At 41.5% G+C, this 18,677-nt stretch overlaps 1 protein-coding gene across 1 annotated transcript in view; it reads right to left on the bottom strand.

Moving 5' to 3' along the window:
* KIAA1549L (KIAA1549 like) overlaps positions 1-18,677 on the bottom strand; it is a 219,171-nt gene that overhangs the window by 76,404 nt on the left and 124,090 nt on the right. The window contains exons 4-10 of the mRNA XM_065404300.1: positions 16,141-16,360; positions 14,337-14,470; positions 11,436-11,598; positions 6,625-6,684; positions 5,665-5,816; positions 3,923-4,094; positions 815-978 (exon numbers count right to left, since the gene is read on the bottom strand). Of these exons, the coding sequence (XP_065260372.1) occupies positions 815-978; positions 3,923-4,094; positions 5,665-5,816; positions 6,625-6,684; positions 11,436-11,598; positions 14,337-14,470; positions 16,141-16,360 (1,065 nt within the window). The remainder of the gene's footprint in view (positions 1-814; positions 979-3,922; positions 4,095-5,664; positions 5,817-6,624; positions 6,685-11,435; positions 11,599-14,336; positions 14,471-16,140; positions 16,361-18,677) is intronic.

Here is an 18,677-nt window from a genome sequence, read left to right as displayed (position 1 = left end):
ACAGCAACTAGACACCCATGTCTGGCCCATGCCAGCCAACTCGGGCTCGAGGGACTTGGGCTGTGTCATTGCTACGTAGACTTCCCGGCTCAGGCTGGGGCCCAGGCTCTAGGACCCTATGATGTGGGAAGGTTCCAGGGCTCTGCACAGAAGTTCGCTTCACTCCACTCCACTCCACCATGGCTTGGCTTGGCTTCCCCAGAGACAGCCTGTCCCAATCACTCTATCTTCCATCTCACATTTCCTGCCCTATGGCAGCCCAAGGGTAGCCCACCCCCTTTATTGGCTAGATTGGGCTCACCTCTTCTTCCACAGGGAGCTGGGCTCAGTTCTACTCACAGGGACCAGCTACACTGTGACAATCTACCTTAGAAACAGATCAAGGTTTGATTTTCCATTTTTATCTTTTGCTCCCCAATTGATAGAAGAGACAAATGCCATGGGTGAAGCATGCTTAGTCCTGTGGGAGGGAATAACCATCTTCTGTATGGTTAGACAGAAGTTGTTATGGGGTCCAAGGAGAGTCCTATATCTAGCCCTTCTAGGGAGGAAGGGTGATTGCTTTGGCAGAAGGTCTCAAGTGGGGGGGCAGAAGCAAAAAGCCAAGGGAAACTGAGGCATAGGTCTTTCATCTCACTCCAGGAAAAAGCAAACAGGTTCTGTAACAGCTGAGAAAGTCCTAGCCTGAGTGTACTGACCACTTAAAGTCTCAAATGTCCTTTAAACATGTTTAGGAAAGGATCTGAAGAATGAACACTGGGAAAATTAATGAATGTGCTGAGACTAGACATCTCCTGCTTGAACAGACACTTACTTTAGCTCTCTGAGGCAGGTTCATCATGGTGTCTGGTTTGAAATCATTCTTGTTCTTCCTGCACAGAACTGCTGTGATGATGATGATGATAACCGTAACCACAGCAATGGGAGCCAGCACTGCTGCAATGATCCACAGGTTGTTTGGTGGGTTTTTCACCACAGCTGCATAAATTGCAAGCCAGAGAGAGTCAGTGTTCCACCATCAGTTGCTATGTAAAAGCAACAGAAGAACTAGCTGGATTCTTCCTTAAATGGTCTTCACATAACAATTAGTACAAAAGATTTATTATTTATTCATTTATTTATAATAATTTGTTGGAATTTCTACAATACAAATAGATCAATCCCTGAGCTCTCTTCTCTCAAATTCCATGTTCCTAGTGATAGACAGCTGCAGAGCACTCCTCTGATTCCTGAGATCAAGAAGTTGGATGAGGTCTCACTCAAATGGCTCTTTCAAAATTTAAGTAAAATAATGTTGAATGAAACAAGCCATAGATGTTTTCCTAAAATAAAAAGCCAGCAGAGCTTGGACTCAGATAGTTTGTGTGTTAAAAATTTGCACATTGCGCCCAGTCCGGCTCCTACAGAAGACATTGGTGCAGACTCACAGCTGCTATAAATTTGCATAGCTCCTTTGAAGCCAATGAATTTAAGACAACTCACACCAGCTAAGGATCTGGTTCATTGAGAGTTTTGCCATTGACATCGGCAGAACTGGTCCCTTTGTAGTGCTGCTGTTGTGCTATACATTTTTTGGCAGTCACAGGACGGGCATCGCAAAGAGGACAAAATTCGGCACTTGGGGGGAGTGGAATATAGGGGCTGGGGAAAATCATTTTCAGAAATATTGATAATTGCACCAGAATATGAATTATTTCCATGTATTACCATAGTGCCTAGAACAAACCCCACTATGCTAGATGCTGTACATCACAGCACTAATGCATATCTCAACTTATATTACTTGTTAGAACATGTTTACCTAGAGGGCACTCTAAAATTCTAGATTCCATTTTATTTGAGTAAATTGCCACTTAAATCTCTCAGCATATACAGTACATTTAATTAGTGTATATATTAAATATCCTGCTGTGAAATAAATGCACTTTTTCTCATTTAATTTCTTTTTGCAAATGCTTATGCTAATCACCACATTTTGTTTCTTAATTTTGTTTGACTATTAAATTATTAGGCTTAACCTGTATTCTGTATTTATCTTCCTATCTCACTGGCTCCTGGCATGGAAAAGGCGATTATGAAAATACTAGTGTGACATTTCTAACAGACTTACTCCACTTTCTATTTGACTTAACAGACTATACCAAGGACCAGATTCTGCAAAGTGATGCATGCCCTCAACTGCCACTGACTCCACTAGCTGTCAAAGGCACTTTGCACCTGGTAGCACCAAGCCCTAAATGTATAGCATCTGGCTACCAGTAATTACCATAGTATAACTAGCTAAAAGCCTGTCTGCGGCTTGATCCTGTCATCCTTGGACACTGAGACCTCCTTGGAAGTCTGTTGTAATTTTAATATGCTGGAATAACGCAATCAGGTGCTCAAAGGCATATTTTTGCACAGACTCTAAACTGGAATAGTATGTTTAATTAGATCTCAAAAAAGGCAGTGCAGACTCTGAATTTTAACCAACAGTGTCCCTCTTAATAAGCAATGTTCACTACTTAATGACCTTAGGTCATTAAATTAATATCTTACTATGGGCTATTTTTTGGTTTGGGGTGTTTAAAACAAAGTCTTCAGTCCAAATTTTACCTGACAACATCCACTTTAATAACCAACTACCCAAGCAATTGTAGAAGAGGTTTATATTATGAGCACTGGAAAATGTGCAGTTATTTCAGAAGAGTGTAGAGAGAAAGGGATGATCTTGTGGTTCATACAAAGGACTGAGACTCAAGAGATTTGGGTAAGTCACTTGCGAATCAATGCCCAATCAACAGGAGTCTTTCCACTGACTTCAATGGGCTTTGTCTCAGGCCCTTAATCTCTCTGTCTCAGTCCCTCATCTGTAAAACCAGGACAATAATATTTTTTCCCACCCTTGGTCTGTCTTGTCTACTCAGATTGTAAACTCTTTAGGACAGGGACTATCTCTCGCTATGTATCAGTGCAGCACCTATCACAATGGGGCTCCTCCAGGCACTACTATAAAACAAACAACAATGCATCAAAACGAAGAATTTGTAAAATATATTTCTTGTAATTACAAGGAAATACTTGTACTGTGTTCAAAATGAGGCAATGGGAATATTTTATTTTACTAGCAAGGTACTGGGATGCTTTGTCTCTTCCACTCAAATCGTCCAATCTGAGAGTCTTAGCTATCCAAGCTCATGATTTAATTTAATGATACTCTGTAAACTCTTGACTTCACCTGGTACAGAAATGGAATACGTACACCTACAGATGAGCAAGGCCTCCTTATAACACCATGCAAGTACAAGGTCAGGTCAGCTCAAATCTTGCAAATAACATATAGTCATTCAAACATCCATTTCAAGAGTTTAAAAGCATATACAGAAGAGAAGAGGACAGTATGTTCTTCTAATTTACAGCCATTTTAGCAGGAAAGGCACTCTGAAGCATTTTTATGGGAAACAATGTAATTTAGAATTTGAGGGAATGTAATTTATGCAAACAGGGGTCAAAAATCTCCATTGTCTGCTGAACAAAGACTGAAAATCAGTAATACAGCGTGATCAAATCTAGGACCAAACACAGGATGCATCGTACTCACTGGAATTGATATTGCACCGTTTGAGCCATTTTTCTGACTTCCTCTCATGCTTATAGCCAATATTTTAATCATTTGTTAAAATTATTTCTCCTTTTTCTATCAATGTTCTTTGTAGCTTCTCTAATGTCAGTGCTTCATCCAAACAGATGGAATGGCTATTCTCTTGTACGCAGCAAGTGCCACCTGACTGAAGATTTTACTAAAACAAGTGCATTTGAAATTAGAGTGTGTGGGTTAATGAGCACATCCCATAATTAATGTTGTATTTGAATATTCGTTGTGAGAAATAACAATAAATGTGATTAAAACTGGGGATTGAAAAATTAAGAAAAGGATTCTTACGATCAGCTTGTACTTGGATGACATAACCTAACGTCAAGGCCATCCTTTGAGAATCAACAGTACTCAACATTTTGGCAGCTGCAGTTCCCAGCAGAGGTTTCCTGTTGTATAATGTATAGTAAGTCAGTTCAGCGGGCTCCTTGGGTCCTGGAATACGCTGCATTTTTACCATCTTATAATAAAAGGAGAGAGAAAGAGACAGAAGCCATGTTTATATTGTACCATCACTTAGATCCTGATTCTGCACAGAGCCACCTCCAGGCAGACCTCTGCATCTGTCAAGAATCCCATTAACATGCCACACAAGTGCAACTCAATGCAAAACTTCTCATAGGATTTCAGGTCCTTACATAGTTTCATAGCACTGCTTTGTTTACCAAGCATACAGCAGTCCTTCCTGACAACCTTTATATGAATCTTTTAAAAATATTTCTAATTTGAAATCCCTAGACTAGAAAACAAAGGCAGTGAAAAAAGAAAGTAAAATAGCAAACAAAATGTCAACTCTTTTTGGGGTCTCTACAGTGTAGTCCTGTTGTCAACTTGCTTCTGCGCCATGAAAAAAAGCAATTAAACGGAGAGAAATTTAAATGTGCTTTTATTTAAAATTACACTTTGCTGGTATTCTGTGGGTAACAAATCCTTGCACCCACCACAGGCAAACAAAAAGACCCTTTTGGTTTTGTTCTGTCATATTGGCAGAGGTTTGAAAGTGCACCTCTTTATCTTTCCTATGTTAAGTGGAGTTTTGCTAAATGTTTATAATCACATGAAAAAGAAAGGGACTTTTCTTTTTTGCTTTTGTTATGGACTCAATGTTTTCATGTAACATTTTCCTAAGATTCACAATTTTATCAAATAAAAATGTCCCCCCCTTTTAATTGTTTCATATTGGGAACACAGAGAATTGTGGGGAAGATGTCTGCAATGCAAATACTAGAAAATAGTCATTTTAAAAAATATTTCACAGTAAATGAAGTTTGGAGAAAGGTGCAGAAAACTGACAACTTAGCTTTTGAAATTTTGCAGTCTGAAAATTTTGAATTACATGAAAGTAGGGTAGCTGGATAACTTTGGTGTAGAAACAAAATAAGCTCTCGTGGAAAATACTGACTGGGAATTTAAATCTCACCAAAGAAAAGACAAAGGTCATTTCACAATGCAGTAGGCTGTCTGATTCATTAGTAAAATGTTCAGGTTTGAGACCCTCATTTCAGAATGTGATCTGTGTCCCTGCACAGAACAAGGCCATATTAAAAAACAAATAAAATGTAATTTTAAAAAATCCCTGACTGCTTTGCACAGGATCTCATCACAATGCATAAATCAGATACAACTTTTACTTATTGTGTCAGCCATATGAAAGAAGACCTATAGAAATTCTCTTCACTTTTGAGAATATAGCAAAGCTCTTACTGAAGTTAATTTAACTACTAGACTCTTTCTACTAAAGTTTGCATGCTACATAAACATATATAGTAAGCAGAGAGCAAAATATTTCCTACTGCAGAGCAACCACTGTCTATTTCCAAAGAGAAAAGAAACATGAAAACATGCCTGACTTTGGAAACAGAAACTCCTTTGAGATGACCTGCACAACTCTCACGCTGGTTTGGTATTCATGAATAAGGATGTCCAAACTCATTCCAATTAACTATTTTGCACAACAATCCACGCAGTATCTATGCACCCAAAGCCTTTTTGAAATAGTATCTGGATACAACTTGTATCCTATTGATCACCTGCACAGTGTAGCTGCCCACAGTAGTAGCGCGTTTAAATCGCCTTCCTTGTTGATGGGACATCACGAACAGTGGGGCCAGCCGCTGCTCCATTAGTCTTGCAAAGCTTTGGTTGTTAAGTCCCAGTAATGTAATGTCGACCCCTTGTATAACTGTGGCAATGGAGAAAATCTCATATCAGCAGATTGTGCATGGATGGATTAAATAATACATGGCTGCAATGGTGTATTTGACAAAGATGTACAAGCTAGCTTAGAAGAAAAACAACTTGATAACAAATTTACACACACTAAATAATTTCCATTGTGGGTATAACATGACTTTCTGTTTCCAGCCACTATACTGTTTTTCTCAGATAATCCGTCAGCTACATTTCTACACACAGAGAATAAAATCCTTCAACAGTGTTCTCAGCTTTTCGGTTTACGAAAATGTCTTTGAGTATCTCTACATCTACACCAAGCTTCAATGCAAAATAAAAGCAAACCCTTAAATGAAAAGCATAAGAACAGACAAGCCTCAAGAAGGTTATCAAAGGACAATTATATGCATTTGTGAGGTAAAGGGACAGTTTTTCATCCAAGAGTCTGTAAATCTGAAATTGAAATTCTACAGGATTCAGTTTGACAAAACATTCTGTGTTCTAGGGCACTGAATGATTTGTGAATACAGATGGTTGATTTAATAAAGTCCAGTAAATTGTAAAGAATATACAATATACTTTACATAATTCATACATGTTCACTGTGTTTTTGAAGTCATTTCAAAACTTTAAAGGGCTTACCCTGTCAGTTGGAGTTATGTTTTCAAAAACTAGAATATCTATAGTATCCCACTGAAGTCAATGGGAATTTTGTGTCTGCAAGAACTGGAGCATCAGGCTCATTGAATCTGATCCAAAGCCCCCTAAGGTCAGTGGGAGTCTTTCCATTGATTTCAATGGGCGACAGAAAAAAGTACCTGTAATCACCCAGTAGTCTCTAGTAGTTTCTGAGACATCGAGGTTTGGATACTCCAAAGCTTAAAAAAAAATTAAAAATTACTTCATAATATTCCAACATTCAACACATTATACGTCTCAAAAAATATAAATTAACCAAGCACTAGGAAATAAGGCTAAAGTGTGGCTTTGCCACAAGCCCCACGTATGGGGCAAAACATTAGTGTGCTGCCCAGGAGAAGACCTGGGGAAACACCATGACTCCAAGGGTCACAATCTACTTCCCGATTTGTCCCTTGCTTTGTGGGAGTGGGGCAGCAGTCAAAAGTACACTGTGCCGAATCTACTCCTAGCACAACACACATGCCCCGGTGCAGCTGTGCCAGCTGGCATATTGGGAGGCGATGGAACCAAGGTACCTTCCATTCCAGAGACACCATTCTTGCTCTGAGACTTCTAGGGACATTTATGAAAAAATTAGGGAGGAATTATGGAGATTGCTTGGAGCAGCAGCAAGTGCCAAAGGTATGAGGGCAAATATACACAGGTGGCCTGGGGTAGCGGCTTGAACACTTGTGGTGCATTTTAGATGCATGGTAGAGTAATAACAGCGGTACGCTGGAGTAACATTTAGTAACATCAACTTCTGTGACCAGGAGTGACCACGATATTGGCCGTATACTCATTCCTTTGCAAGCACTTCTGACACCATTTTGCGTGGGTTTGGGTTTTTTTTGTGGCGGTTTTGGCTGATTTTGTCCCTGGGTTGGGGCACTGGCAAGCTGTGACAAGTTTGAATGGGTTGGGGCACGGGTTTCACTGCCCAAGCCACAGGCTGCATGTTGCGCTCTAACTACCCCGTGTGGACCTGCTGACATGCTCTAGATACCTATAGCGTGTTAACGTAGTCCAACAGGTCCACACGATTACGGAAAACTAGGGTGGGCTGGCACCTCTGCCATTCCCTACCTCTTCCCGCTCACAACTGCAGGGTGGAGAAATGCAGACGCTTTACATAGCCTGCTCTTCCCACATGGGGAGCCTGTGTAAGGGAATAAGGGGACATTTAGTGCCTCCTTATTCCCCTGTGCAGCTTTACAAGCCAGGGCATAATTTGGTGCTAAATAAATAATAAAATAAATAAGGGTCTGATTCTACTAGCCCTACTCAAATACACATTGAATAGAGCCCCACTCATCACATAGTCCCATTGAAACCAATGATTTCAGTAGGACTGCTCATGGAGTAAGGTACTATTTAATGTAAGGCTAGCAGAATCTGGTCATAAATAAACAATATATAAAAAGAATGTATTTAATATATGTATCAAATATATCTGTTTGTGTGTGAATTATAGATGAAACAAACAAAATGACCCTATTTCACATTGCCAAACTATATGGCATCCAACATTCAGAGTATGATGTTAATATACCACCATTCATAGTATTATGCTGAAATTTACTAGATGGCTGTGAGAAACTCATGTTTTACATTTTGACCCTCTTGTACTTTTACATCTCAAATGTGCCTTATAACGTGAAATTCATTAGCAATTAATTCACAATCTAGATCTGCAGCTTTTTCATTACAAGGGAAAATGTGGAAAGGGTTTAATCTATGGCATATAGCAGCTTTAGTTACCATAGAATTTTAGAAAACAAAATAAAGTGATTTGAAATATTAAACTTTGCAGAGCATTGTATCACCGCTTATTTTAACTGTCTTTTTCTTCTTCGTATGGCTGATGTAAACGTATAATTTTACATTCAGATGGCTGATCCAGATAATTGCATCAGGAGTAGTGGAGTGTATCGCTGTAATGCCTCCTTCGTATTTGTGAATCAGGCATTGAGTTGTTATATGTTCCATGGTCTGTTCTGGGTGACCACATTCGCACATCGGAGAGTTTTTATTTTTTCATTTGTGCAGCAAGTATCCACATCTGCCATGATTTGTGCAGATGCCGTTCAGGGTTACTTGAACTGTGCATATATATGATAACTCCTGAAGGCTCTGAAGGAACCATTACAGCCTTCTGGGAAATAATGAGTTCTCACAATGATAGGAATAGTTACCTGGTAGACTGATACCATTACGGTGTCAGGTTAATAAGCACAAACTAATTTCCTAAGTAAATATTTACACAACGGTCAGTATCAGTCTGAGGCTATATATTTTGCACGCACAGCAGGTTCATCAGTCAGCTGCATACCTGCTGTGGGGGGAATTTAACCAAAACCTGCAACTTCTCTTTGAAGCCATTACATGCTGTGCTACAGCAGCACTAGCTAAGGACTTGATCATGCCTACTAGGCACAGACCTGTGCTGGGGGCAGTGAGGAACTGCATTACCTCATGGGGAGCTCTGGCAGCAGGGCCAGCTCTACCATTTTTGCCGCCCCAAGCAAAAAAAAAAAAAGCCGCCCGAACTGCCGAAGCAGAAAAAAAAAAAAAAAGCCACCCGAACTGCCGTGCTTCCTCTGCTGGTGCCTGGAGCCGGTCCTGTCTGGCAGGGATTCTGCCTCAGTGAGAGAATGCCTTCCAGAGGTCCCTTGCACATGAGGAGCATGCCTGCTGCTATACTGCCTTTATGGAGGGCAGCATACTCCTCTCCCTTGCACACCAGTCCTGCTGTGGAGGCTGGTTTGGAGAGTGGGCCAGGGCCTTCGTCCCAACCTCTCTGGGATCTCTCTGTGCACCAGAAGTAGCCCTGAATCTGCAACAAGCACATGGAGTTGCGTCGGCCATGCAAAGAGAAAAGGCTCTTTGTGCATGACTCCCCTTTCACCTGCATAAAGTTCACAATCTGAAACTGATAAACATGGGCTTAAATGGGCTTAAACTGCAGCAAGGGAGGTCTAGGTTGGACATTAGGAAAAAGTTCCTAACTGTCAGGGTGGTTAAACACTGGAATAAATTGCCTAGGGAGGTTGTGGAATCTCCATCGCTGGAGATATTTAAAAGTAGGTTAGATAAATGTCTATCAGGGATGGTCTAGACAGTATTTGGTCCTGCCATGCGGGCAGGGGACTGGACTCGATGACCTCTCGAGGTCCCTTCCAGTCCTAGAATCTATGAATCTATGAATCTATGAAAACATGTGAGCAGGCTGATGCTGTGAAACTGTCCCAAGATGGAATTGTCTCAGGCAGTCCAAGATGCAGTACAGTTAGTGATGCAAAACTGTACAGTTTCAACCACAGTAATTCAGTTCCCTGCATTGCGATTGGTTGTGATGCGCTGATTTGTACAATCATAGTATGGTTATTTCTCAATGGCAATCCACTATGTGAATCCCTGTACTCTGAGTGACAGATGGCCATTCTACAAAGGCAGGGTTAGGCTGCGACTCCTGGCCTACTCGCATTGATGAGTGAGCAGTTACTCATGCAAATGACTTCAAGGGGACTATTTGGAAGAGTACCTCATCATCAGTGTGAGAAAGGGGGTCAAAATATGGCTCTATATGGTTATTTCTAAATAAGGAAGAAAGGACCAAAAGGGTGATTTAACATTTCCCCGACTTCTCAAGTGTGACAACACTGTTTCATTAGGCCAGGAAATGTATTACAGTTTCTAAGGATTTTCTCTTAAGATACAAACTCCAATAATTCAGAGGTAGGAGCAAAAAGCTGTGCTTAGCCCTACCCTGTTAGGACTAGTTATTGCAACACATACAGAATGGAAAATAACACACTGAGAATCCCATGAAATGGATAGGTCTGATAGGCTGGGTCGAAGACAGTGTTTGAGCCTTATCATTGAATTTCTTGGCTACTGTAGGCTTAAACCAGACCTTTATTGTTATTCCAACACATTCTTTAATATTTGAGAAGTGTATCAAGAAGACTTATGCATAGTAAGATCAATTGGAACCTGCCCTCTTTTAACTCAAGACCACTATTACATATTAATGTTCCCCCATTGTGTCTTTGTCTCCATTTACACTGATCTTTTCCTGTGAATAGCAAACTCGTAATTATACTGAGCCTAATTTCACAGGCCGAATTTAAATGATCAAGCAAAAATCCTCATAGCCACCAATATTCTTGTGTCTTCACTCATTTTATGGAAATCAGAATATTACATGGGTCAAAGAGAATACATTCTGTGCGTACTGCCCTGAGGCATGATTTTCACTGATTCACAGCATCCTTGCCTCATAACACAGGGAAATAAGAGGCTTCATAGCGTGAAATGAAAACTTCATCCTGAAATATTTAAACCTTGTTTGTGATTTAAAGAAATGTCTTGCAAAGTTAGCATAAGACACTCAGAAAAGGCAACAAAGAGTTGTTTCAAACAGGTTTTTTAACACAGTTCTTCCGCTCTTCACTTCAAGGCCTTCACCCATTCCCCACTCTAATGGTTTCAAAAGAACCTGAATCTGTTGACATTCAGAGCACTACAAAGTCCATCTATTTCAACAGGCATTTGGGCTCTAATTCTGCTCCTGCTGAAGTTAATGTCAAAACTCCCATTAATATAATGGTGCAGAATCAGGCCATTGGTGAGGGTGATGCTTGCGGGGTAGAGAGAGAGAGAGAGGGATGTTTTGTTATGTTTTTTTGATTCAGTGCTGGCTTTATAGTTGTGTGAGATCTGCCACTGTTTTGCCGCTGGGAGAGGGATGGGGGGAGGAAGAAGTTTTATGCATTCTTAAATATTTACCAGGGTTCCTAGAGGCTCGGATAGGTGTCTATTTAATATGTTAAATTGAAATAAATAAATAAAATAAAATGCATTTTAAATTTCCATTTGTTACATTTCAAAGTACTTCAAGCAGAGTCAGCAAATCTTTACAGAACACTATAATGTAAGAGCTTACATTCTGCAATGGTCAGTGGCGGATAGGTAAGATAGAATCCCACCAGCTCAGCTGAAAGCTGATTAAGAAGGTAGCTGGAGATGGTGCCATTTAGGGCTGTACTTTGATTGCTCACCACATAAAACAAAGTGACAGCTTGGGAGACATTTGATGTGTTCAAAATCTGAAACAAAACAAAAGTAAAGAAACAGTGGGAGGCTACATTTCAACTCGTTAGTTCGCACATTTTATATAATCAGTCCGAATAACAAATCAGAGAAATGTTAACTGTGATCATCATTTTCTGCAAAAAGGATGTGCTCTGTTTAGCACATGTAGCTTCATTACTGAACAGAGGCAGGTGGAACAGGAGTAGCAGGGCCGGCTCCAGGTTTTCTGCCGCCCCAAGCGGCAAAAAAAAAAAAAAAGCCGATCGGCGGCACTCCGGCGGCAGCTCAATCGCACCACTCCATGCTTCGGCAGCAGTTCAGTGTGGGGTCCTTCACTCCCTCTCTTCCTCTTCGGCGGCACTTTGGCGGCAGATCAAAGAGGAAGAGAGGGACTGAGGGACCCACCGCCGAATTTCCACCAAAGACCCGGACGTACCGCCCCGATACCGGACAGAGTGCCGCCCCTTTGTATTGGCCACCCCAAGCACCTGCTTCCTTAGCTGGTGCCTGGAGCCGGCCCTGAGGACTGTAGCCCCGAGTGAGGACCAGAAATTCTATTCCTGATTTTCAATGGAAAAATGGCAAAAATACAAGGAGGGTGAGACTGATTATTTGATAGATAAAATATTAAAAGCCTTTACTATGGGGAAGTGGCAGCCCCCTCCCCCCCCCATGTACTCCTCAAGGGGCATCAGTCCCTTCTCTATCATCCTACTGAGGTGGCATAAATCTCCTCCTCTCTCTTCCATCTTCATGGGAAAAGGTCCTCCCCTTTCTTTCTGATCTTGCTGCTGTGTTGAATGGCTGTCTGCTCTCTTCCTCACCCCCATCTTGGAGCCTGCCTGTACCCATACTGTGTCTGGCATCTGCGAGGAGTACAGGAAGGGAAGAGGGGTGCTGAGAGAAGCTCTGTTGTACCTCCCTTCTCCTCCTATATTGCCACACATACCAGCCACAGACTAGGAGATTATTGAGGTATAAAAGAAAAAAAGGTTAACTTTACTGCTTTTATGTAGGTTTTGCTTTATGCTTATTCATATAAATCATCATTTGATTTAACTGCCTCTTTTTAGGGTTACAGTCAACACACAAAATGTGTCACAGTATAGTCACTCGATAGAATTCTCTGCTCTGATTATCACTGGTTATTCTACAGGATATCAAAAACACACAGGACTGTAATCAATAAACCCAATGTTTAATGTATTTATCACTAACACAGGCTTTATAAGGATATGAGTACACTTCAACATAAACCTGGGCTTGAGCTCAGCTTAAGCCTAACTCCCCCATGCATCTACATTGCAATTGCTCAGACCTGAAGGCTGGAGGGTCGGAGCTCGAGTTAAGCCAGGACCCAAGGTCCAAACCCTATTGTTTGGCAGCATAGATGCAGCCCTGCTTGACTCGGGTCTCGGGAGTCAGTCGGAAGTATCCCACAGTTCCTTGGGACAATTTCCATAGTTCTTTCTATCCCAACAATCTGCAATCCACTCTATTGAAAACAGAAGAAAGCACACACACCTCGCCCCTTTGCGAATGGCAGTAGCTCAAGTCAGAGTTAACCCATTCTTCTCTGATTACCAATCTGCAAGCATACTATCAGAGAGCCTCCTGGGTTTGCAATGGAAAGTGAACCGATCAAGCCTTTTGTAAAGCTAACTGCTTCCTGGTCACAGGAGGACAGCCAGATTTTGGTGACTCTCTGGTGCAAGGCCAGTAAAACTGTGGACTTAAGCACCAGGAATGACCAAGCATACCAGCAGACAGCTAAAAAACTGGCAGCTCTGAAAGGTTTTCTAGACAGGTGATCATTGTAGGGAGCATATTTAGAGGCCAAAGAACAAATATGAGAAGACCAGGGACAAGAACTGAACTTCAGGCAACCTGCCAATAACATGCCCATTTTATGATTACTTTGACTAGATCCTGGGCACTGTGCCCAGTATACAGCCATCCATGTTTCATGAGGACCTAGTGAGCTGGGATGGTGCCCTGCTGGCCCTTGAAATCAGCATAGGAACAGATGGGAGCAAGCACCAGGCTCCCAGTCAGGAGCATGAAGTGACTCTTTTAACAGAACTAATCCCAGAGCAGTAACTACATGAGTAACTTTAGGCATGTGAGGCCTCTCCACTCCCATAAATCTTTGTACGATCTTTGCAGGATCAAGCCCATGGTGCACAGCACAGATTTACAAACACGGAGCATTTAGGACATAAAGAAAGGCGATTCATTCCCTTGGTTCTGATCCTGCAAACACTTGCACATCTTTAACTTTACACACATGAATAGACCCACTGGTTCTTAGTCAGAGTGCCAGAAATGACATGTTCTACACTTCAAAGTTCAGTAACAATATAGAGAAAAGTATCTTACACTTTATTGTCAGAAGGAGTTTTGTTGGAGCTGACGTGTAATAAATACAAATAGTATTAGAATGATGACTCTACGTCAACCTGAAACTCAGTAAATTTTCAATTCAGAAAAGTGACATGAATAATGGTTTTTCAAATAATAAAACAGCTTTTTATGCAACTGTGCTTCATCATCTTTTTTCACAAATGTTGCATCCATAAGATCTTAGTAAAATGTAAAACAGCATACCTAATTTAATATCAAAATATAAAAACATTTCCAAAGTGACTATCAAGTTTATTATGTTGACATTAACATAATGTCTACAAGCACTCTTAACAGCAGGGAATAATCATATGTGACTTAAAGATTGGCTAAAGAGGTTAAATTTTACCTGAACTGTTAAATTGTTGCTAGTGTTTAAGACCTTTCTTTCAGCATCCTCGAATGCTTTTCGTAACCGTTGCTCCATGGTCTGAACAAACTTGCATGACTGTATGTTGTCTGCTTGACCAACAAACTGCAGCTCTACAACAGGAATAGTATGTGTGAGTTTTAGTGAAAATATATTCCTAGTCTGCAGACACAAGGTAAGTATGGACCAATTCCCCCACATTCTCCTATTACTCTGCACTGAGTACTGCAGTAGTGTTACAGAGAGGTTAAAATGATAACCCAGGTTTAGGATGTTTGGAATCCAAGACCCCAGTTGGTCCAGCAAAACCCTATATGCATATATGGGGCTCCCAGCATCATAGGAAATACATAATATGCTTCAGAATACATTTCACACATTTAGTTCAAGGTCTGAGGATTTCAAATATTTAAATGTATTGGGTCCAATTCATCCCAGGTGTAACTCCACTGTTTTCAGTGGAGTTGCACCCAGGATAAAGATGTCCCACCATTCTCACATTTAAAGAGATAGGGCACGGACAATGGGTACTCCTGGAGGAATTCTGTGCCACTGCGCATTGCAGAATTTTGCACAAATTAACGTTGTGCATGCAGAATTTCCTTTTCCCCCATAGAAATGGGCTGCAGTGCTGCTAGCCGCCACTAGGGGCCACTGGTCCCGGCAGAGCCCAACTTGCATATAGAAGGCACTGCTGGGGGGAGGGAGCTAGAGGGTTTCTGGCAACTGCAGTTCCCAGCATGCTTTGAGAGAAGGAGAGGGCGGCACGCAGGAAACTCCATGTAAGCCTGGGACCGAGCATCAGGCTGTTTCTCCCTCTGTATCCCTGGGCTCTGGGAGGGAGGGGGATGGGTGTCTGGGCAAGGGGCCCTGCAGCTGAGCTCTGGGGAGGAGAGGGTTCGGGTGCATTGGCTGCGGGGCGGGGAGGTGGTGGCACAGGTGGTCTCTGAGGGAGAGGGGTTGTGGGTGTCTGGCCCCCTGGCTGGGCTGGGGGGGCGGGAAGAGGGCAGAGAAACAGGAACTGGATTGTCATAGGGGTTTCTTTAACTCTCTACTCCTGGGAGGAAATTTGTGTGTGTCCGTATTGTTACAGACATACTTGCTGACCGGTATTTTGAAATAAATTAACAAAATAATTGAAACTGGTGTGATTATGTAGTGTTATTTTGACAAATAAAATTTGGAGAATTTTAAAATACACCTCTACCCCGATATAACGCGACCCGATATAATACGAATTTGGATATAACGCTCACAGAATCTGGCAAGAACAGGGCTGATATTGCAGAAATACACATTCCTAAGAAGTGCTAAGTACAGAGTACTCACGCAAACACATCCCAATATCAAGGATGGTACAAAAACATTCCCCAAGGATAACAGAAACACACTGACCCCTCCTAAAAGATAAGGTCAGGATGACAGTACATAACTTTTGTATTGGTATATAAAGATGTATCTCAGAGGGAGTGTCTTTGGTCAGCCTAGGGGACAGTGGAAAGTCCCGCCACTGACTGAGCTGTGTCCACTGTTACGGGCATACATGTCTTAGTCTCCTCAGAGAGTTCCAGGTGCTATTACCATGCTTCGTCGACAATAAATCTGGCTGGGCGCCTTCGTACGTTAAAAGATCTTGTGGTCATTGGGCGGTTCGCTCGAGGTTTGCTGTGCCAACAGTCTGTGCAGAGCTGGGACAGCACACAGGGAGAACACACACACGCAGCCAACTATCTAACCACAAATTGTGCAACTGTTACACCAGATATGTGATTTTGTTACTTGCCTGTTTTCAGCTGGAAGTGGTATGCAGGTAATGGATTCCATGGTAAGGCCAGTACAGCAACAGACTGAAGATTTGGCACATGCTGCTTTATGTCCGCTGTGGTGTTGCTAATACCATAAGCAATGAGCATTTCAATAACAACAGCAGGTATAAAAACCAACCTCCCCTTCGTAACGTAGTAACCAACTGTCACATTGTTTGATTGTTCCAGAATTTCAACCTAAAACACACAGGGAAAATGTCTTTTTTTAATTTCCATTTTAATTACTACGCTATTGGATTTTTTTCATTCTGAATGGGATTTCCTAGAGGTTTTGCATGTAATCTCCTTTAGGGCAGGAGGTGCAATATACAGTAATTTTAATTTTGAATCTAAAATCTAAAGTTCCCATCCTGAAAACCCTGATACACGAGTAACTTCACACACAAGAAGTTTCACTAAGTTCTCATGGGTGTGTTGATGTTTTCAGGCTCAGGACCAAAAGAGTGTAAGGATAAAATTCTTTACTGTCTGACCCCCTAACTTCACTTGGGGCTCTGTTCTATGTACTCAGCGCTCTCTCGACAGGCAAACCTATCATTGCCATCAGCAGAAGTTCTGGGCACAGACCAACTGCAAAATGAGCACAATAGTGAGCCACAGCAAAGAACAGGAATAGAGAAAAAAAATTTGCCCCAAGAACGTACAATTTCTTGGGTTGTTAGGCTCAAAACTTGTCCCTAGCACTACATCAAGTTGGGCTCCTCCATTAAAGGGGAGAGGAACAAAACCCAGAAGGAAAGGAGTGACAGTACAGCTACTTTGCAGCCTGTATAGCCATCATTGGGTACAAGCTCTCTAAGCTCACTACTGCCATCTTCCCCTGCCTACTTAGCATGCGAAAGGGAAAGGAGAAATTTGTAGAGTTATAGCTCAACAACCAAACCGGACTTTCCACAATTTACTCAAATAGGATGATTTTTGTCCTTCCTCCATCATTTTTATCAATGTTCCCTTTTTGTGTCTTTACTTACAGCCAATATGCTGTAAGCAGAGCTGTGCAAAGAACCCCCTGTTTATAGTAATGGGAGCTCCGTCCCTCACTTTATACAGAATATGGCTCTAACAATCTATTTAATTCTGGGCTTACATTCCAGATAACCCAGAATTTCATGTCATTTAGATGGAAAGTAATGAACATGCCACTCTCATTTATTTTAGTAGAAATTGTTTTCTCCCAACTGCAGGGTTTTTTTGTCACTGTAGAAGCAAATGTATCAGGTACTAGGCTTCCAAAGTGGAGGATGGATTGACAGCAGTGACAACCCATTTACTGGCCATGCTGTTGCAGCTGATCCGTATTAATCTGTGGAAGCACTTGGCTCTCTACATGGCTGTACTCATTCCTGGCCTTCAGGAGGAAGAAGCTGCTGCTGTCAGTAGCCATCTCCCACAATGTGCAAAAGAGACAACTGCCTCTCTTCCCCCTTTTTACCTTTTAAAATAAAATGACAGCCACCATAAAAGTAACCCTAAAACTGTTAGAGCCCACGTAGTGTTTGGGCCACCCCTTCCTTTCTTCCCTGGGAAAGTTACCAAAAGCCACGCACTTTTCTCCAAAACAGATTCCCACGTCTGCAATGCACCCAATTCTGCAAATAAAATTCCCCACCTTGACTTGCCCACAAAGCAGCCCAATAAAGTTGCAGTCAATTTTTAAAAAATAAAAAAATCTGGGGCTTTTGTAGAAAAGACCATTTTATTTCTGGTTTAAAGAAGATTAATAGAAATGCTGTATCTTCAGAACAACAAAAACCTGACTGCAAATGACAAAGAAATACTGTATACGCTCGTAATTACAGTTAGCCTGCTAAACTCAGCTACAGAGAGTTATACAACAAACCATTACATCAGAACTTATAGAAAAACAAGTTAAATAAAATCTAACCATAAAAAGGAGAAACGCGAGCTAAAGTAAATCTTTGTCCCTTGAAATGCTGAATTGCCATTTGGACTTAATCATATCAGTGAAGTTCTCAGATGCATAGAGAACTGTATTATTTAAAAACCAAAGAAAACTCTCCAAAACATATCAGTTTGCCATTAATTGGACGCACAATCAAAACAGTCTGTTGTTATTAAACAGTAATGATGTTATGAAAGTTTTTTTGGGGGAAATGGTTTCTTCCTTATCTGTCACTGGCAATAAAATTTGAAAGCCTCAGAATGTGTCATTCTAAATCCTTTTTTTTTAAGCTCCAAACACCAGTTTTCTGATTTTTTGTTTTTGTTTTTGGGCGGGGGCAGGCCTTGATGAGGTGAAAGAGAAGGAAAAAAATTGGGTAAACTATGGGGTTAAATATGCTAACTATTGTATAGCCAAAAACAAGCCTGCCATGTGCCATGCATCTTGTCTCTCACACATTTGGCAGCCCTGAGATCTCTCACATCCAGCAGGGCTGCAGGAAGGGCCTGCTGGCCATCAAGGGCCATTGCAGCACCTGCTGAGCAACCAGCCAGGCAGCCTCTGCTTCTCATAACACTGCTCCCTCTGCTA

Source organism: Emys orbicularis, chromosome 4 (assembly GCF_028017835.1).
Source record: "Emys orbicularis isolate rEmyOrb1 chromosome 4, rEmyOrb1.hap1, whole genome shotgun sequence".
NCBI lineage: Eukaryota > Metazoa > Chordata > Testudines > Emydidae > Emys > Emys orbicularis.
Note: the sequence above shows the minus strand (reverse complement) of the source record. Positions and strands in the feature narration are given on the sequence as shown.